Source organism: Anarhichas minor, unplaced genomic scaffold, assembly GCF_050575085.1.
Source record: "Anarhichas minor isolate MPS153535 unplaced genomic scaffold, ASM5057508v1 ptg000026l, whole genome shotgun sequence".
Taxonomy (NCBI): Eukaryota; Metazoa; Chordata; class Actinopteri; order Perciformes; family Anarhichadidae; genus Anarhichas; species Anarhichas minor.
The window spans coordinates 3007724-3029764 of NW_027466472.1; the positions used below are offsets into that span (position 1 = coordinate 3007724).

General features: G+C 45.4%; 1 protein-coding gene across 1 annotated transcript; it reads right to left on the bottom strand.

Moving 5' to 3' along the window:
• Nucleotides 1-491: 491 nt before the first annotated feature.
• On the bottom strand, nucleotides 492-21361 carry git1 (G protein-coupled receptor kinase interacting ArfGAP 1). Its single transcript, XM_076100361.1, has 21 exons — nucleotides 20937-21361; nucleotides 17870-18003; nucleotides 17423-17535; nucleotides 16311-16416; nucleotides 15857-15943; nucleotides 15612-15742; nucleotides 15374-15468; nucleotides 15195-15237; nucleotides 14456-14482; nucleotides 13621-13669; nucleotides 12762-12834; nucleotides 12037-12134; nucleotides 10972-11083; nucleotides 10329-10453; nucleotides 8998-9150; nucleotides 7468-7824; nucleotides 6155-6226; nucleotides 5692-5768; nucleotides 4866-5039; nucleotides 4417-4480; nucleotides 492-4288 (listed from the first exon to the last, which is right to left on the bottom strand). Exons 1-21 carry the CDS (start codon nucleotides 20986-20988, stop codon nucleotides 4073-4075), a joined length of 2358 nt encoding a protein of 785 aa, XP_075956476.1. The 5' UTR covers nucleotides 20989-21361; the 3' UTR covers nucleotides 492-4072.
• Nucleotides 21362-22041: the final 680 nt, after the last annotated feature.

Here is a 22041-nt window from a genome sequence, read left to right on the forward strand (position 1 = left end):
GATTGTCTTCATTAGGAAACAGAGAGCTCAGTGTAGAACCAGCTCAACTAAATAAAAGAATAAATTAACTGTAATGGTAGAAATGTGAACAATAATCGAGGGGCCTAAATGAATAAAAAGTAACAAATAATAATACAAATGTGGCTTAATGTCATCAACATGGAATGAAAAACATTTGAAGTATGAACATAAAATGTGAGTAAAAACAATGTAGGTTAATGGCACGGAATAAAGAAAACCTTTAATAATAAAGGCATCAGGAAGTAAAACGATGCAAACAAAGCTTCCAGTTCATAAAAACATTGCTGGTTTTGATCTTTTACTGATTTGATTAATACTTCATTCTCTCCCGTTGATACTGAAAGGTTTGGGGTCTCATCTTGACTCAAACTGTCCTTCACACATTACGGATGTAAATACACACTTGTCCTTATTAGACGGAGCATCCATACAGTAAGAAGAAAACGTGTAAACAGATCCAGGACAATTGACTTGTTTTACTATTTTATTACAAATGTACAGCTTATGAGTTTCCATTACGTTTGACCTCTTTAAGTCATTGTTTCATCTACTTTATACAGTTTTTAACGTCTTCTGTTAAAAGATAACTCTCCCGTCGCCCATCTCCCAAAGTGTAGAGCTGTGAAGAAACACAGGGACAGCAACAGTGCACTGCCAATGGCTGCGTGTCACGTGTGTGTGTGTGTGTGTGTGTGTGTGTGTGTGTGTGTGTGTGTGAGATTCACTGGCTGCAGACTTAATGTTTGTACTTTGTAGAAGGCTTGGTCCAACTGAGAAGTTGAGTGTGTTTGTGACGTTGGAGAGTATGTGCTGAGTCCTGGACATGACGGTGTAGAACGTGTGTTGGACATGAACTGGCGGAGGCCTTAGACATTCATACTAGAGGCACCCTACGTAGTGTCCACTAACTCGGGGAAAGGACTGGGCCATGTGCATTGTTGACCCTCCTCCCGACATTTTTGAGATGACTGTATAGTGCTAAGCCGAAGTGCGCTTCAGACCTTTCCTATTGCCCCATCCCGAATCAAACCCTGCGTCCTGCACCCAATGTACTTGAACGAAGACCTGGAGGGAGGGGGGGGGGGAGGGGGAGTGCGGTACATAATGTAGATCCTACTTCACCCCGCTTGTGTTTGACAATAGAACTGTTGTTCCCGCTCTTCGGTAGGATCGCTACTATGTACACTATAACTACATAAGGGGCTAATACCACAGCATGACCGTATTCACGAGACTCAAAATACCTACGAGTACATTGGTGTCAAGACTGAAGCGCTGAAGGAAGAATTTGGACAGCTCCCGTAGCCTGAAGCCCACTTGGGCCAACAAATAAGACATAAATATCTCGCAGACATACCTAACATATAGCTTAATATAAAATATAGCATGAAAATATATGTTCATATATATATGGCTCTAGTCTAAAGCTTGGGCAATCATGATTGAAGGGACGAGCTCTGCTGCTGGCCCCCCTTGTGTGTGTGTGTGTGTGTGTGTGTGTGGAAGTATCTCTGTTGTTTCAGCAGTCAGTACAACATCACTGTAACTCAGCCAGGAGCTGATGATGATGTCCAAAAGGCAACCGATATCAAACGATGATACATGTCACGAGTCTTCTGGACATGATTTGTTTTGACAGGGTACTGAAGAAAAACAATCCATCCTTCCCTACAGAGACGCGTGCGACTGTGTGAGAGGCTGACGAACACGGACACTCACAGACCCCGAGTGATGATAAGAGGGCGGAGTGGATAAACTAGACACGAATAGAGCGGACAGGGATGTGCTGCCGGTGGTCTAGCGTCCGTCTCTCAAAGTGTTCGGGGCTAATTAAGGTCTAATTGCTTCTTGCTGAAAGGCAGCAGTACGAGAGAAAAAGACTGAGATGTAACAGCTGTTTGGAGGATGAGGTCAATGTTATGTGCAGAGGCCTTCTGAGCACCAAGCCGGATTATAGAATACACCAACGCGAGAACAACCAACTATTAAAGCCACAAAGACTTTGAGAAACAGTCAGTGGTGACGGTAAACTAGAAGAGGACGGTCCTCCTGCCAGCAAGGAGAGAATCTTTAGATCCCGTCTGCGTACTTTGTTACAGATGTGACCTTATTTGTTCAGGACACAGTACAACAAGCGAAGGGGAAGAGCGCTCTCTTTTTGAAAACACACAACAACAAAAAAAAGAACTTTAAAAACATCTTCGTTCCCAATGCCGTCTCCCATTGGCAGAGTTCAGAGATGGTGAGCTAGAAGTGAACACTTCTGTGGCCCAGATTAGCAGGCCGTGACGGAGAACCGAGCGGCGTGATTGTGCTTGCCAGACAGTCTGAGAACTGAACATAATACACGGCAAACTACATCAAGCACTCATGAGCTGGTTAAATCCATTTCAAATGAGCGTATTTTCTCAGGTGAAACGATGTGACGGGTATCTATCATCACTTTTACTTTTCAGGGTGCTGGATCTGGTGCTTTCCACAGGACTACTTAAACTGCAAACATACCAGGATGTGCGTCAATGTGACGTTTGGGGGGGGGGCCCAAATATCATCCTGCTTGGCACAGCAAAAATGAATATGGGATTGATTCTGAGATGATTCCACTGGCTCTGTTAAATGAGGCAATTGATACGATACGTCAGGACCTAACGACAGCTGAGGACACATGAGGAGAGCATTTTGATCCGGGGGCCTGTCATAACGCACCAAGGGGCTTTCGGTCTGACAGAAAATCAAAAACAAAAACAAATCTCCCCCCAACACCCTCTCCCCTTTTGGCAACCGTTCAACCCCTTGGCCACAGGACACCTCGCGTCATGAAGAAACACCCTCAACTGTGTGTGTGTGTGTGTGTGTGTGTGTTTTCTTGAATCCCAGTTGAGCACATACTCCCACCACTAAATGAGAATCATATTTGAAACAATAAAATAAACATACATACACAGTTAAATCAAGATGACAGTAAAAATATCAATACAAAAAAAAACAAAAAACAATAGGCATGATAAACGACAACAATAACTCAAAATTATTCCAGTGTAAGTGTTTTGTTTGTGTCAGTAATCTTTGTCCTCAGAGGTGCAGACCAAACCAATCTGCGTATTAAAAAACATCAAAGAAAAAAGAAGAGAGGAAAGAAATTAAAACATGCCAGATCATGCTGTGTACCACCGACAGTAGGGGGCACTGGGTCGGAGAAATGCTGGAGCCCCCCCCCCCCCCCCCTCCGGCAAAAAGCTAACCCAGGAGGAAGCATCTTGAGAGCCTGGGTGGGGTGATGAGTAAGGTGGAGCCGGATGGGTCCCAGGGGGTCTTTTCTCTGCACCGCAAGCGCATCCTGTCTGGGACGGGGTAGGAGACGGAGGAGCCTCGTGTCGGGTTGGAGTGAGAGAGAGAGAGAGAGAGAGAGGGGGAGGGGGGGGGGGGGAGGAAGGAGAGAATGTCCCAACTCCACCTGACGGAGGGATGGAGATGATGTGGCGTAGCTCACGGTAGGTCGATACCTACTTCCCTCTCTCGCAGCATACACTCCCTCACTCTCTAGCTCAGGTAAACAGGGGGCGGGGGGGGGGACGAGTGACGGGTAAGAATAAATAAAGCGGTAACATCTCCGGATCCAGTTCACTGTACATCGCCGTCGTTGTGTTTTTCACGTATGCTTGTCACAGTTTTTAGCGGTTAATTATACACATCTGATTCCAACAGTTTCTTTAGCTTGCAGCAGGCTGTGGGACCCTTCTACTTGTCCTTCCCTACTTTCTCTTCCACACTTGTGGATTTTCTCCTTCGGTCCTCTGTAGTGTTTCTACTAAACAATCAATTCTCTTTGCTTTCATCCGATTCCTTTCCCATGCATATTACAAACTTCTTCTTTCCTCATTGCGCCCATCGTTCTCCCGGTTACTCCCCCTCCCTCTTTCTAACATCTACAGTGTGATCAGGTTTTCCCTCCGTCTCCCCTCTTCCTGCTGTAGAAGCCCCTCCCATCCCTCTTGGCCCACCCATGCATTAATGCGTTCCCTCTCCCCTCTCCATCCATGCATTTGTTGGGTCACTGTTTCTTCTCTCGAGTGGTGATGGTGACCAGTTGCTTGGCAGCCTTGGCGATGTCGTAGGCGCACTGGATGACCTGCTGAGTGAGGAGTTGGTAGTCCACCGCGGGGCCCCCGGGCTCCGAGGGCGCCGCCTTGCGGCACTCCACCTGCAACCGCGAGGCACTGGACGCCAACAAGCGGAGGGAGCAGTGCACTGCATCCAACGCCGGGCGCTACGGAGGAATGAAGGGAATCAAAACTCAACTCACATAGTGTAAACAGATCAAGACAGATGAGAAGAGACACACCGAGACAACGAGAGGATAGAGACACACGAAGAACAGAAATACGGGGAACTTACTTTGGGGAAGAGTGAGGCCATCTCAGTGACAGCTGAGTGGATCTTCTCAGAGCACGGAACAAAGCTAAAGAGGAGAGAATTTACTTTATTTTGCTTAGTAGCTGATGAGCTGAAAGAGGCAACAAGGTTGTCTGGTACTAAATGATGCTTTGAACTATTACAGACATTTTTATATACGTCCAAAGTACAACCACAACATGAGTGCACAACTCCCTCAACAGTGGCTATCGCAACACTAACAACCGCATTCACCCGGTGCAGCTGTTAGTGAGTGTGTACAAGAGAATTTCTGAAAAGATGATTCTGGCTCTAGATGTTCCTGTGACTTCCCAATGTGTTATCCAATCAAGAGGATCACTTGTCAGCGAGGATACAATGAGTATTGTTTATTCTAAGGCAGACAACATGTTTTTCGTGTCACGTTTTTCCCCCTCTCTGGGTAGTCTTACCTGTCGTGTTTGAACTCCTGAGCAGCCCTGAGCAGCTCCTGGATGTTCTTGGTCACCTGCTCAGTCTTCAGTATGACGTCCTCTGTGCAGGGCAAGGTGGGGTCCGGCTCCCAGGCGTCCCCTCCTCCCTCCTCAGAGTCCCCACGACCTTCCTCCTCACTGCTGCGGCCCATACTGACGAGAGAGACACATAAATACACCTTAATCAACACCTTGTAAAAAAGCCGTCACAGAGGACATTAACCACCCTGAAACACTGGAAGAGTCCAACATCTTAAGAGACAAACTGTTGTTTTCTCATTAACGACTGATAGTAAAGATCATTAACCCTCTCTGTGTGTGGGCCGAATTTACAGGACTGCATAGTAACAACACACAAACATGGAGCAAATAAAGTGAAATATACATTTTCAGAATGATTGTAAAGGTGAATTAATGACAAAATGTTTAGATTAACATAGATAATGCCATTCCCGTTAGCAGATACGTAACAATAGTGTCTGCAGAGAACCTGCCCTCTGCCTGCATTTTCTTATTTTGCAGAGTTTGGGACGTTTCTGAAAAAAAACAGATGAATAGCGAGGCAAAACGGCAAGCGGACAAAGAGTTTTCAAAACCAGAGTAAATCTGGGGTTGACTTTCACTATCGCTGTCACATGTGATGCTGCAGGTGGTGCAATGAGCTGTCAGGGGGCATGCTTCTCTGGGGGGAGGAGGGGCCCCAACTTTGACTGTTATTAGCAATTTATTACACTTTATTACACCATTTCCCAAAAGAATCACAGAATAAAACACACTCATCAACGACTTGCAGTGTGTGTCTGACCTTAGCGAGAGGTCGTATGTCTGTGTGTTGTCGTAGTCGCTGTCAGTGCCACTGCCGTGCTTCTCTGATTTCGTCACCTGAGGAAAGAAACAGAGCAACAACACGCTCCATCAGGGCAATTATCAGCCACCTCACCAAACCTCCTGAGCCGTTCACTCCTGCAGAGCTTAACGAATAACTCCTCCCACAAAGTTCAAGCATTCGTTTCCAGTGAATGTGATGATTTCAACAAGAAGTCCACTAAGTTGTGTACATTTTAAAAAGTTGTGTCAAATCATCGGTTTGAATATTCTTTTATGAAATGCAAATAATTTGGGGATGTTTACATTTGAAGCCCAATTTGGATGATGAAGTTTGCTGTAATAAAAAATCCAATATTCCAAGCTTTGCAGTGTCTGTAGGAGATGGATTTTGACACAAAAATGTAAACCATATGTCTAGAAACCAAGCCGGTAGAACTCACCATGTATCGGCCCATCTCTGTAGATCCAGACAGATGATGGCCTCCATACGGCGCTGTACCACCCTTCCGTGCCTGTGAAAAGGAGGGGAACACACGGACGGGGAGAGGAAGAGAGTGGTGGAGGGATAAAGATGAGAGGAGAAAGAGAGATGTGTGGACGAAGAGACGGGAGAAGGGAATGAAAGATCAGCAGACAGAGATGGATGAAGAAACGGGGGGGGGGGAAATAAAGAGTGAGGGGACAGAGAGAAGAGATGCTTTTATAAACAGCAGAAAAAACAAGATGAATGAGCCAGTGAGAGCTGCGGCAGATCAACTCGGCAGCTCACCCATCATCCCCTCAAGACCGCATGCCTCTATAGTTATCTAACACTGAAATGCAAAGAACACTGTCAACTAAACTAGCTGGTGAGGAAGGACTGCACACATCACGTCTAAAATGGACTACACACATACTAACGTTGATCTCCATTATGATAATGCATAATGAGCAGCAGTGGGGCACAGTTGCATGTGAGAGAATCCTATTATACTATTCGATGAAATGGCAAACAATGCAATGACAGAGAGAATGCTTACATCCAGAGGATGCACGGCTGCACTGCAGTGAGCAAAGGGACAGACAGGTGAAGAGACAGACAGACAGAAAGGAAACAGACAAACAGGTAAATCTTGGTGTACGGAGATGGAGACTCGGACACGACTCCATGGAGGTCTCCCTAGAATGGCTGACAGATGTGGTTGAGTGTCTGCATCCTGTAGCTTTCTGTTAGTTAAATGCTGCCGAATGCTATAACTGGTCAAATGTCCTTCCCTTTGTGTGTGTGTGTGTGTGTGTGCACTCACATGTGTGTGAACAAAGCAAAGCCTGAATAAATTAAGCAGCTGTCCAGAAGCAGGAGCACTAACTGGGAGGTGAAAAAGGGTTGAGAAGGTGAAGATCAGAGGGTACCGAGCAGGCCGGAGAGCGGAGGAATCAGAGGCGTCCCCAGGCAACCAATCAGAGAGCATAACCCCTATTTCCCATCTTTCTCCTTCACGCCACAGTTATGCACTTCACCCTTCATGGTGCTACAAATCAGAGGCCGAGGTCTTATTGTTATTAGATAAACTTCACATTTAAATAGGGTTCAAGCGCAACTGGGCCTGTTAAAGAGAAGGATCGGGAACTGAGATGCAGGGAGGGGTAAAGTCGAAGGGAAATAGAGAGATCAGGATTGGACTGTGACCCGTCAATCAGGCCGGAGAGAGCCAATCACGGCCACCGAAAGGAAGGTGGGAAGTAGAAGGGGGCCGGGGGAGTTCTAACTTACGTTGGCTGTGTTGAGGGGCTGCAGGCGGGCTGCCAGGGAGTCCAGGACTGGGGGACCATGGGCCGTGGGGCCGGGGGCCGCCCCCGGCTCGTACATTGAGAAGGCCTGGCGGTCCCTTCGGTGGGGATGGGAGTTGGGGGCGACCGAGGAGGGAGCCGACAGCCCCGGGGGGTCCCCTCCTGTCCCGAACCCACTCAGGCCCCCTCCGCCTATTCCTCCTCTCATCCCGCCCCCATGCCAGTGGCCTCCTCCGCCCCCCCCTCCTCCTCCGCCAGGTCCCCCTACCCCATGGCCAGCTGGCCCCCCAGCCTGCTGGCCCCCCCGCAGCGCACTGTTCTCTGTCTGCATCCGCGTGATCTACAGGAGAGGAGGAAGGGAGCAGGGAGGGAATGAGAGGATGGAGGGAGGGATGGAGGGAGGGACATGGGGAGGTTGAAGGGAAGGGAGGGGGCGTCAACTGAATGGTCAAAGACAAGCATCCAAAATCACAGGTACAGTAAAAGGCTCACACAAGCTCATACATGTTAACTCACATCAGCACCGGGGAGGGAGGGAATATGTAGTAAAGACACTTAAATAGGTTACATGTCGAAGTAGGGATTAGTTTTTGGGAATGGGATGGAAGAAAAGCATAGATACGTGTATGTGTATGTGTGTGTATATATAAATATAAATATATTGTTTTCAATGGTAAATGAGGGCTCACCTGCACTGAGGTACTTTAACCTCAGTAGTTGTTATCTGCGGTGTTTGTGCACACAAGAGAGTGCTTACAAGTTCAATGCGTCACTAAATCCTCAAGTCACATTACGAAAATAAACACATGAATGAATCATGGGTCACATAAGCTGACACTAGCAGCCACTAATGAATACGACGAACTAATGATGATGACGACTCGCATAAAAACCAAATGAAGCGACCACGAAGGAACGTTATTAAGTGAAAGCTGTCTGAGCTGAAAATGAGTATCTGTCGCAGCCCTCGCTCCGCATTAGAATGACGTCTGCTTTAGTTACTGAATCACACTGAAAAGCTGTAACCACATACATCTTCCAGGGACAACATTGGAGGAAAATGACAAGACTGTCAGGAATAATACATCAGCTTACAAAGACATTAAAATATTCACTTGTCTCTCCATCATCCTGCCCTCCTTCTGTCTGAATCAATTGTTCCTTCTCATTTTGCCACCCTGTCTAATCTTCAATACTCTCCCTCTTTGTCTAGGCTGCATCCTCTATCTGATTTAATAATATGTAACTTCTATATTTAGGTTCTTGTGTCGACCTTTTTAAGAAACAATTGATGCTGACCTTTCTCGCTTCATCCCATCTCTCTTTCCTGCCCCCCTTTGTTCTCTACTCTTATCAAATAACGTAAGAAGTGAGCTAAACTCCCACTTTCTGCTTTCTCCTTTGCTCTGTACTTCTCAACATTCTGCTGTGGTTAAGGTTCTGCACAAGCTGACCCCCTGACCTCTTGTCTCTGCCTGTCCTTTCCTCCGCCCTCGCCCTCCGTACTCCCTACCTCCTTCTGGAGCCGCCGGAGCTCCTCGCTCAGGTTGTTGTTGACCTTCATCAGTTGCTGCACCTTGGCTTCTGAGGAGGCCAGAGCCTTCTTCACCTCCAGGTACTCCTGCAGGGTGATGGGGCCGTCTGACAGGTCTGATGAGTCCATACTCTGGATTGATAGGACATGCAGGCAGGCAGACAGATGGACAGAAAGAAAGACAGACACACAGACGGGTGGACAGAAAGGCACAGACAAAGTGAGGAAACTGACATAGGGAGACTTGGGAGGCTATTCCAGGGTAAAAACCCAATGTGGAACACCTCATATCTCTATGAATCTGCTGTTAACTCACCATTCTATCTTATATACAGTATGTAATGTATGCAGTCTTTCTGCGGAGGTACTATGAGGAAGGATTCGGGGTTAGGAAGTATGAATTAGTGCCTTTTAAACTGGATACAACACAGCTTATAACTGTGTGAGTGTGAGAGGAAGTGGGCTGGCATGCAGCCTGGAGGGTCAGCACTACAGCTGATCACACACACACATATAGACAGTGGTGCCTCAGTTCTTGCTCCCAAGGCAACATCTGGGCCCACTTCCTGTGACCCCCCGGAGCATGCTCAAACACATGTCTTTACCACTCCCTAAAAGGCCGCATAAAACATCTTTCATTGACTATTCCTAAGAGCTCTTTGTTTACAATTCATCCACCTCCGACCCAATCCATTTCTATTTTACTGTGATGCCTCCACTTAGTCCTATAGATAACACAATGCATAACTGAACACACTGACATTTGATACGAGCGCAACAAATGAATGCACATATTTTTAGAGTGCAGATGGGAGTGGAACCTCACACTTGCGGTTTGTCAGAGTTCTGCCCAATGAGCTAAACAAGTCCACAGGAAAAGGAGATAGTTACTGGTTTAGCCGTTTACTTTGTCATTTCTACCACTCCCACTCTGCACCATTTCTCCCCTCTTTTCCTCTCTCGCTCAATCTCTTCCCTCTCAGTACACACTCTCTCTCTCTCTCTCTGTGTGTATGAAACAATGCCTCTCTGACAATCACTCAGAATAGCTGATGATGTCACTCAGGAGCTATGTGGCGGCCCTGACTGTGGCCACTCCCCGCAAAGCATGCTGGGACAAGCAGTCATGAAGAGGAAACCCTGGAATATCTTTGCTAGCTAATGCGACTGCTTTTCCAATATCCTATTCGAGAGGAACGTGACTGAATTGCCGAGTAACATTTTCAAACTCCTTGTGTGTCGGCCTGTGCAGAGTTGTGTATTATCAAAACTAAACGATGAGTGTGCATGCGTGTGTTTTAGTACTATACCTTTGCACGGTTGCTGCGTTGCGTGTTGTTGTTGTTCTGGGTGGTCAGCTCGCTGTCTGTGTCTTCATCCGACGCTACGCTGTCGTAGTCATGCTGGTCATCGTCAATGCCCAGATCTAATGGGTCTGACAAAGCAAAAAATGTACATCTATTACACTACTCAATATAAAGTGTAGCAGCCCTCCTCTTTCTTTTCATCTCTGCCTTTAGGAATGCTCAGACTGATAAGACTGCTCACTGATGTCGGGCCAGCTTCTTTTTTTACAACTTATTTCACCGGGGGTTTCCATGTTGGTTTCACATCAGAACCAGTTGTTAGATTTATATTCAGAGAAAGATATACATGTAAATGTAACTCTTTAACAACGAATCCCAAAGAAATCACCCTTCTTCCCTAAGTTGCTGGACTGGAGCCCGTTCAACATGTTGCTGCTTGGAACAATAATCACGTTTGCTTCAAAGCTCCACATTGTTGTACAGAACGGTGTTGCAAAAAGTCATGTGAACTGACATATCCATCTATATTTGTAACTAGGTTAAGTTATATGCCCTTGTTTTTTTTTTTTGCTATTCTTTAAAAAGCTTAATAATTGCCTTCAGCCCTGCGTCCTAATTTGTCTGTCCCTTCCTCCCAGTGTCTCACCAGTAGGGCTGCTGAGTCCTTTCCCCTGCTGTCTCCTTTTGGCGTCACTCAGGATGTCGATGATGAGCGTGGCAAACTCCCGCGCGTTGAAACGAGCCAGCTTCTGACGGCCCTGAGAGCGGAACGAGTCAGGAGTTAGAACTTGGGGTTACTGGCATGAAAAAGGTCTTGAAGTTGTCTCATCAGTTGTGTGGAATACAGATACAATCCAGCCCACAGTTAGTGGTTCGCTGCCTGTGGGACTGCTGTGGTCAACGACCATGTGATGTGGAAAAATACAGTCATACTTTAACACTCATCACACACACCATCAGAAGTATGCTCACACACACACACACACACACACACAAACACACACGAGGAAAGAAACCGTGCAATTACGCGAGCATGCTGGCATCCATAGAAGAGAATAAAAAGTCCCTTTCAAATGAAGTGCTAATCTGGAAGTACTGCACAGAGCGATGTGTTATTCATAACATATTTCTTTGGAAGACAAAAAGCAGGTAAAAAGTTCAACTCTAAATGCGTGCGAGTGTGTTTAACACCATAAATAGACAACACTTACTGACTACAGTGAAGTGCCCAATCAGGGGAAGAGCAAACATGAGCGACGCAGGTGTGTTTTTTATGGTGTGTGTTAGAAGTCAATGTTTACACTAATGAGCCACACAGATGAGGAGAAACTATGTGAGAGGACATATGGGAATTCTCTCTCACACACACTCACAGAGAGAGTGAGGGAAAGAGGGGGGGGGGGGGGGGGGACACAGATGGATTACATCTTTTCCTCCTCTTTCACAGGCGAAGAATATCCCTCGTCAATTTCACACTCATTCTCGGCCTCCCCCCAAAACACATACGCGGTCCAACTGTCTGAGATATCCCTATGCTCTTTTTTTGCTCGCAAGTTCTTTCACCGTAGTTTCTTCTTTTTCTCAGTTTCATGATTGTGCACAGGTAAGAAATATCTACAACACCAACGTATACGAGTGCATGCATGCCACCTGTGATTGTCTGCACTATAGGCTTGTGCATGTATGAGTGTGTGTGCGTGCGTGTGTTTACCTGGTTGCGTGTGGCAGAGTATTCAGGATTGACTGGAAGGAAGGGCACCGCGCTGCGCTCTGTTACCAGAGTGCTGTGGTTCTGGGTCGTAAGCCACACTGGAGACACAAATATGAAGCAAAAAATAAGTCTGTGTGTGTTTAACAAGGAACACCCAGTCCATCCACCCACACATGCATACAAACCAAAAAAACATACAGTAGGTCCTAAAACTGAATTCCGGCCCCTATAATCCACCGTTGTGATTTGAGCCCTCCCCCTGTGTGTGTGTGTGTGTGTGTGTGTGTGTGTGTGTGTGTGTGTGTGTGTGTGTGTCTTTGTATCCTTGCCACTTACCTGCGGTGCTTCTGTCAGAAAGCACAATTTGACTGCTACTGCTACTGAAGGAAAAGAGAGAGAAGAAATGGAGAAAAAGAGAAGGAGACAGAGCGAGAAAGAGCCAAGGAGGAGGAGAGACTCAAGAATTTCGGAGGCCCTTCCTCGCTCCGTCTCTCCTCCTCCCTCTCTCTCTCCTTCAACAGTCACTTTCCTTTTCTCCTCACTCTGTCCTTCGAATTCACTCAACATCTATTTTCTCTTCCTCTTTCCTTCATGTCACTGATGTCATGTTGGGGGTGTTTTGTATGACTTTAAACATCTAGTTTCCATATAAGGACAGAGTCAGCACACATGACAGATATGTCTGCTTCATAGAAGGATGTGACGAGGGAGGAGATTAGGCTCACCCGCATCGTTTTCTCTGCGATCGACCTCGTCATAGACGTCCATCGCCAGCTCCTCAAACAGCCGGTTGTTGAGCTGTCACACACACACAAGCAAATTGAGCCCAGATATATATTAACAGGTGTATTGGTACATGCATACACATCAGCGCTGCAGACGCCAGTGTGAGAACCAGGAGACAGCAGAAGAAAACAACCTGATGTGCAGTCACTTAGCTGAAAATGTTAAGACTACATTTTATATTTACTGCCTCATTTTGACAATATCACTCTCAAAATCATATTTATCTTTGTTGTTGTAATTTTACTATTTCTATTTTAGTCCACTTTTTACTGTATTTATTTACCTTACTCTTATTGCTATTATATTCTATTTTATACTTATTTTACACTTAATAATTGTTATTCTATTGTTCATACATGTTTATATCTTTATTATTCTTCTGTCTTAATCTTTGATCAGACTCTGGCTCAAGAATTTCCTTCAGGATGAATAAAGTTCTGTCTCATCTTATTTATGCTGAAACTTCTGCGTGATGATCTGCGAGTACTTTAAGTACTTTAAATGTTGATAACCGACCATCAGCTCTCAGTTTTTTTGGATTACCGAAATGTGGAGCTGAACAGATGGCCCTGGAACGGACAAACAGAACTTTGGAAAGGAACAGAAAATCTGGCTGATACACCAACCAACCTTTTGAACCAATGTTTCTTAATTACTCTCTGTTTACATTCATTTCAAGGACACAAGAAAACTTGCTCAATTTATTGACTAAAAACTTACTTGACAATTCTTACCATTTTCTGTAATGTAAATGCACAACAAGTCATCATTCAAACCTCACAAGTCAATCCAACTCACCGCTTGGAGCTTCTTCTTGGCAGCCTTGGCCAATTCTGAGAGGTCCAGACTAAAAAAAACACAGAGAGCAACAGTCAGACAGTCACCACAAAGATGCAGTGGAATGAAGAGGCGGAGGGAGAGGTTCGTGAGGAAGACATGGATATGGAGAGAGTAGCAAGAGGTGAGGGGATGGGAAGGGAGTTTGGTTCGAACAAGGGAACGGGGAGGATACATTTAGGGTGGGATGCCTTGGGTGTAATGGAGACTGACATTTAGAGCGGTCTAAACCTGACAGCAACTGTACAGACACAGGGACAAAGTGCATCTGTGATTTTGCAAGCTACAGCGCTAGAGCGCTAAAAACTGTAAAATAGCTGCACATATTTATGTCAGTCAACTTTCCTACAATATGTTGCTCTAGACTCAAATACGTTAGACTGTAATTAAGTTGAATTCACAGATATAAGAGCTAGAAATCAATCATCTTTAATCTTATTTCTGGACAAACTATTGTTTATGTGGCCACATGCTAGTGTGCAAGGTGAATATATGGATATGACTGGTGTGATTCTCCGGAGCACAGCAACACCTTACTTACTGCAGGAGGCCCTCTGTCTCTATTTCCTTTCAGCTTTTAGTCATCGAGACTTTTTCCCCCTCATAACTAGCTGTGCAGCTGTATTTTCGAGTGATAACAGATTAAGACCTAACAATCTCCCCACTGTGAAACCGCTGAAGAAGAAGATTGTGGTGTACAAGAAACATCTATAAAAGATGGGGTAGCAGACAGAGGGGACTGAAATGAAGGAAGAGATTGTGGGGGGGAAAAAAGGAACAAGGAAAGTAAAGATACCTCTGTGTCGGGCACTTAGGACGAGCTCTGGCTCCACCAAGCGCAGCGAAATGGAGAGAACAGAAGACGAGTGAGAAAAAGGAAGAAAGAGACAGAAAGAGGGGTAGAGAGGCCACATCAAAAACGCTTCAATTGTTATTATCAAGAGGAACCATTTACCAGAACAGAACAGATGCAAGTGGAGTTAGACGGCAGCTCAGAAGTCAAATACTTACTTACATATGCGAGTGTATTTTTAGGCTGCTTCTCTGACTCAGCTGAGAAAACCCCAGCACCCATCAAACATTTTGAAAGAAGCTGTGCCAAGTAGCACTGAAGTTGATTTATCATAACCTGACTGTGCACTTCTGCACCTCTCAAATCAAAACCTGCAGTTTAGGAGTTATAAACCAAGCACACCTCAAGTATCTAAATCACTGCGGGTACCTGTAATAGCTTCGATCGGCATTCACGATAAACAGCTGCCTTTCATAGAGACCTCCTTTAATTACCTCCTTTTTTTTGGGTGGGGTTACATATACTGTGGTGCCACCCTCTGGTCACAACACTAAACTGCATCAGTATCAATTTACCCACGCCAGGGAGACGCAGTGAAAAGAGTAATGGAAGTATAGTCAGGTAGCTACACAGTCCAAGTATACCAACAAAGACACTTCATGCAATCAAACCACACCATGCAGGCAAACGCAAGGAAAGTATAACCAATGTATTACTAAAACAATAGCGTCATGGTGCATACCTGTCTGCCATTTGAGGAATGATATAATGGCCATTCTTGTGATCTGAGGAGAGGGAGAGGGGGGGAGGAAAGAGGAGAGGAGACTGAACAACTGGATAAAAGCTACCGCATAGGTCACTGAGGTTAACTGCAATGTACAAGGGCATGTGAGGCGCACACGAACGGGTGCAGTGGGTTACCTGGACGCCGTCCACAAAGGTAGAAAGCTAGTCTGTCCGTCAGTTCGTACTGACACTCTACCAGCCGATCTGCTAGCTCTATATGGCCCGCCTGCCTGGAACACAAGACACAAACAATTCCACCTTCTTGTTGTGTTTTTGCTTTTCCTCTCACCATTCTCCAATAGCAGGTTCCATTTGAGATTTGATTTAAATGCAAACAGTGTTATTAGTGAAGTGCGTGTCCAGCGTTTTGTACCTCGCGTAGTCCATAGGCGTGCGTCCGTTGATGTCCGGTGCTCCGGGGTCAGCACCGTACACCACGAGCAGCTCGGCCTGCAGGATCTGCCCTGCCTTGGCCGCCACATGGAGCGGGGTAGTGCCTTTCTCCTGAAGTTGGACACGCAAACAGAGTCAGGACAAGAGACCTGGCATAAAGAGAGTAACTGAACAGCACGGCTAATTTCTAGACGAAGTGAGTCAGCGAGTAGATTTTGTCCTGACCGGGTGGAAGAAGTTGGCCTGAGCGCCGAGGGACAGCAGCCGAAGACACGTCTCCAAACTCCCTGTCCGCACACTCGAGTGTAGTTGCTAATTAAGAAAGCAGAGAGGAGAGGAGAGAGAGGAACACAGAGTGTCGGGGGTGGACATATTAAACATTGTGAAGAGACAGAAACAGACAGAATCCCCTTATTAGCCCGATGGAGCTCCACAGCATTAGAGATCATCATTACATCCTGCTGTGTCATTCAGACCACTTCCTGCCAGGCAGTTAGCGTGCATGAGTGTGTGTGTGTGTGTGTGTGTGTGTGTAGAGATGCACATGTACGAATGTGAGGTCTCCCACTGATATCTTTAAATAAAACATAATTTGTGCTTACACATGCAGTTCAGCAATATGGAATATCTGAACGGGCTAATTATGTCGAAACCCTGCTGTGAAGTACTGAGCCCTCACCTTACTGAGGTCCTTGGTAGTGACGCCGTCATCATCACGGCAGGGCAGCTTGTGCACAAAGGCCAGCATCTGGTATTTGGCTCTGATGAACTCAGACTTAGTGGGACTGGACCAGAGTAGAAGATAAGATGGTTATCAATAAATACTTAATTAATCCCTCTTTGGGGAAATTTAATTTTTCCACTCCGTTGCTATTTTTTCGTTACACACAGAGGCCCAAAATAAACACACATGCATACACAGGATGTATAGAGAGGCATTCTTTTCTGTACAGAGATGTCAAAGTGATGCCACACTCAGGCGCTCTGAGCAGTTAGGGGTTGCTAAAGGGCACCTCGGCAGTACCTAGGAGGGGAACCGGCACCTCTCCAGCTACCGCTCTAAACTTGAACCGGCCACTACTAGCTACTGCCGCCCCACGACATTCAAACCTCAGAAAAAGTGCATTAATCTGTGTTTCAGTTTCAAGTTTTTTACTGAATGCCACAAACAGCTGATTTGTATTTTGGAGTGAGAAGCAGTTCAAGCTTTGAGTTCCCTTTATCTCCTCCTCCTTTGATTCTTAAGAACTCGGCTACACACCTAAACAAGACTGCGGTTTCTCAGCAAAGCCTGAGTTCCTTCACATCTTACTGAATGAGCCACAACTGATGGGTTACTACTGGTTTCCTGCTTGTTTTACAAAGACAGTTACACAATACTGTAAATGTTAAGGGATTAGGCAGAATGTGCTTCCACACAGTAGTGACGTGACACATTAAGTTCAAGGAACAAAAGATGTTGTGCAGGTCCAACTCCTGATCTCATGACACTCCCATATTCACATTTCAACCCAAATGAAGCACTGCAAACCTACAACGACAAACCCTATCCTGTGTTTAGATACACAAAAACCCTGAGAACAGAACAATATTCATTAGGACGGCGTTACAAGACTACGAGACGACTGTTTAGAGGGCATTAAGGAACAATCGGGTGCAATAGCTCTTCGCCACTGCAAACAGCAGTTAAAGGTTATATAGCATTCCTGTGCAGCAGGGACAATCATTTCCCACAGCAAAAGTGTGATAGTTTTGTTCTGTGTATTTTGAGCCTGTAGGGAGTATACTTACTGGACTTTGTCCTGGGGGTTGGGTTTCCTACGACCGCTCTGTACCTGAGCAGGGTCCAGGAGACTGTGTTCCCATATGGAGTTGGCCCCGTTACTGGCCAAGGTCTGGACCATCTGAAACCCACATGCAGCAGGGTCTCAGTGACGGTTCACCGCAATGCAAGTAAATTATAAGAATAACCTGGTGTCCCCTTAAAGCCCAAATGCTATATTGTTTGTTTTCATGACCAAAAAGCTAAAAAAAAAAAAAGATGTACAAACAGATGAATATGCATATATTTGAACAGAAATAAAGAATATACAACAACAAAAAAAAACAGATGGAAACCCTGTGGGAATGGATTTGCTTCCCCAGTGCGGAGTCAGATTTCTGTACTAGTCGTCACCTTCTGGACCTCAGGTGGTGCATTTGCTTCAGCTTAATTTACCCTTCCTTTCTCAGCCTTACCTGCAGCAGTGCGGGAGGCCATCCGCTGTGCCTCAGGTGCTTGACTATGGAGATATGGCGGCCCAAGCTGCGGTGGACTGAACAGCATTCATCACAGATCAGGACCCCGCGGTTGATGCTGGTCCAGCCCGGGTCTGACAGGGAAACAGAAAGAGATGAATGCTATTACCATATTATATATTACTGGTTATAGCAGCTTGGTACGAGACCAGTGCCTCACTGGCTGTGCCAAACGTCAGATCTACTAGTTTATGACAAAAACAGAGGTTTCCATAACAGCATTTGGTATTTGTTTTAGTCTGGTCAGTGTGATATTACAGTGGCGAGCATAATGCTGGGGGGAACGTCACTTCTTTCAACCCGACATTGGAATAGATGAGTGTGAATGAGCTCAGAATGGGCCATAGAGTCATAGAGTCTGGGTCCCATTTATGCCCCCAGGAGCCTGATGTGATGAAAAGCTCACAACTCCTATGGTCTGCAATATCAAAAGAATTATATGCAGACGTAGATGCACATGATGCATTCACACACACACACACCTACTGTCTGCATTAGTCACTCTCAGGCAGGGATAAAACTGTCTGGGCTTAGGAGCTAAAATAGTCCATCATCAGATGAGCTGACATGCTTGCAAGTGTTTTCGCCCCGCAGAAAAAGTAGCAGCGATGCTAAATGGCTTCGATAAGAGCTACAGCCTAGTTTAGAACAGTAGCCCGTGGGCTTTGAAGGCTGGACTGCAGCAATTTAATTCCTTAATCTTCGTAATAAATATAAAAACTCCCACAGGCTACGCTATCCGCTTGGCTCGCTGGATCAATATGAGGATACACCATTAAGCTATTAGACCTGAAATTATTGGCAGCGGGTATTGGCCAAATCTGCAGCATGACATAATTTAACCTAAAGTTGGTCCAATTTATTAATAAAACATGGACATTTGTTTTTAAGCCTGCATAAAAACATGTATTACAATAAGTATTAATGGTGCTGAAATAAACACTGTAACTTTTGCTTGCACATAATTACATCATTTGTTTCTACACTAAAGCTTAGCTTTAATTCAATATCCAGAAGCAACATGTAGGTCCGCTTGCTTCATCTTCTCTAAGTTTTGCTTTTTAAACCCGACCAAACACCGGTCACAGCGTCAACAGAATCATTTGACAACACAGCACGATGAAGGAATTAGACGCCACTATCAAACTGCTCTAAATGCTTGCATGAGAGCTTATTATACAATTGCATCTGTGATCAATAAAGAGTTTACTATCATGACAACGTGATTCATTGTTGCTGTAAACTGTGCAGATTGCCACGGCATGACATTAAAGCCTCCTGAGGCTTGGCTTGGGAGTATCAGTGGTCCTTTGTAGCCATGCCATTGAGTTGTCCCCATGACACGAAGCCAGGGTAGTAGGGAGGTGGCTTGTCACCAGTGGCTAGGTCAGCACTTTGCAGAGCGCACTGCGTGCGTGTGCATGTCGTCGTAAGGAGGGGATACATGAAAGGAGCTGATGGTAGTAGAAGAAATATACAGCTCGTAACAGGTACACCAACGCAAAGAAGCCCACCACCATTATGAAAAACTGTGTATTAATCTGAGAAAACCCAAGTGAAGAAACAATTACTTTGCAACATTCTCACACACACACACACACACACACACACACACCATACTGTAAATTGCTCTGGCATTCAAGGAAACTGGGGTTGTTTAGTGCTGGTCAGTTTATGCAAGAGGACAGACAGCAGGAGGGTTAGTAAATATAATAGTAGCAGGAATGAGGTCCAGGTCGGAAAGCAGAAGCAAGGTGCAGCCGGCATGCTTTTGAACACTGAGCAGTAGAGCTTTATGACAGTTTTGCACACACAGAGAGACACTGCTATCAGGGGGAGCAGCTGTGAAGAGGGCAGCTGTAGAAATGCATGTACAGACGAATCAATGTAAGCAACACACACACACCAATGAACAAGTGCTTTAAACTAGACATGAGGGCATGTGAGGCTACAAGGTAGAGGCATGAGAAGGGATACCAAGGTTGACTTGGCACTACCTCACTTTCTGACAAACACAGATGGGGTAAACGAGGTAAACAAATCCACAAACACGGATACTCATCGTAGTGGTCATACAATATGGGCAACATGTTGCTTTTCTCTGGTGAAGTCAGAACATATTTATTCGTTTCGACTTCATTGTGAATCAGGTTAAATGTTCCACTTTAGGGTGGCTTTCAAATTAATTCCCTCAGCGTTTGTAAAAATGTAATTTCTCAACTACGGAGAAGACTAAAAATACAGTGAAATAAATGAGTATTTTATAGAAAGCTTAACTCAATGAGGTAAGCTCTTTCGTGGTTTTCCAACAACCTACGGAAACTGCCAATAACTAATGTCAGATTCATTTAAAACGACTAACTCACGGCGCATTAGCCAAACCCGCTTAGCAATAACTTGCCGTTTAGCAAAAGTTAGCTGGAGTAGCTAACGTTGAAGCTAAGCTAGCCAGGTACACAGCCTCAAAACGCCGCTGGAAAGAGCTAACATTAACACAGCATATAAGAAATATAAGTATGACGCTGGTATACTGTGTGTGTAAGCTAAATGTTTAACAATAGCTAGCAACGCAGTGAGTCACAATCGCCTGCTCGTTAGCGAGGCTAAGCTAACGCGATGAGAAGTCTGTCCCGGTTACGAAAAATCAAAACAAACGTCTCTTCAACAAGGAAGGCGACATAAATCTGACACTCAGATCCACAATGCAGAATATTACGTGGTTATCCTCGCATATGGTCAAATGAATGTGCACATCAAGCCGCTTAATTAACGTTGAGCAGCTATTAGCCACAGATTTTTCCCGTTGTGGTAACACGCCTATTTTTCACTGTTTATTTTGGGCCTAAGCGACGCTTGGGAGTCCTGGCCGTTTTCCTGCTCTGCGAACCCGCTGACAGTGACAGCATCTTCGGCCCTTATTGTCCCACCGTATCGCCTCCCCCCCCCCCCCCGACGTATTGTTCCAAGTAAAGTGGTCCATTTAGAATTAATTTTTCCTCCTCCCTACCTGGCGCACTGCAGTCGGCGCAGACCTCTGTCCTTTGTAGCTTTCTTGACATCTCGAAAGTCGGTGGATGGCGGTGATGATGTGGTGGTTCGCCCTTACTCCCCCGGAGCTACCGACCGACGTCTGCTGTCTCCCGATGCGGCCCTTGAATCCCCGGAAGCCGGGTGGTGTGATCGGTTTTCCCGGGGCCAGCTGACAGTTGGATTTCCCGTTTGTTCCTGCGGTCTCTTCGCCCACGTCCACTGCCGAAGTCAAGCCTGGAGCCAGTGCTATGCGAACATGGTTAATCCGGCTGTTTGTATGAACCTCATAACGGAATATTTACTAAATATGTTCGCTGCATTGCCTGCAACTCACCGGGAGACGGCAGCTCTCTACCTGTCAGTTTCCGCACACACACACACACCCAACATCCCTGCAGCCTACCTACGGAGGGGCAGGGAGGGGTGAGAGGGCAACAACAATCATGCTGTCATTATTTAGGGGAGGTGGGTTTCATAGACAGATCAAACTCGACTAAAACATAGAAGAGTCCACTCACCAACATATTTTGTTTACATGTTGCTGGATATTTACGAAAATATAATATTTTAAAAAAAAAGTTTTAGGCTCATTCATAGATTTGGTAGCAATCAGATAAATAAAATGCATTAAACAAATATGTGGAATATCTTTCTGTTGCTATTCATATTATTATCATTTAATAACATTTTAGTATTATTAATCCTGCTGTTATTACTGTTTTTTAATAATAATTTTGATTCCATTCTGTCATACAGTTAACAACACACAAATTCAAATACAACACACACAAATAAAAAGACTCAACCTGGGACATAGAGACAAAACATAGATTTGATTCAAATTAAACTAACTTGCATGTAACAAAGCAAGGTGTTTTGCATAAAACTGAAGCATGACACAACAAAAACACTGAGGAAGTAGAGGATTCGACTTGATTCAGACTTTCAATTAATGCATTAAATTCTGAATCGGTTTACTTGGTATATCTTGCAGTCAACGTGTATGCTTTGCTTCCCCCCCCCCCCCCCCCCCCCCCCCCCCCCCCCCCACAGTATAGCACTACTTCAAGAGTCCTGTAGGG

What these genes read in the sequence shown, in the direction of transcription:
- git1 (XM_076100361.1), bottom strand. Translation starts at nt 20,988, where the DNA reads ATGTCAAGAAAGCTACAAAGGACAGAGGTCTGCGCCGACTGCAGTGCG. An exon ending in CTACCAAGGACCTCAGTAAG is followed by an intron (nt 15,944 to 16,310) that starts GTGAGGGCTCAG and finishes TTTCTTAATTAG; the next exon opens with CAACTACACTCGAGTGTGCG. An exon ending in ACATACGACCTCTCGCTAAG is followed by an intron (nt 5,040 to 5,691) that starts GTCAGACACACA and finishes CTCTCTCGTCAG; the next exon opens with TATGGGCCGCAGCAGTGAGG.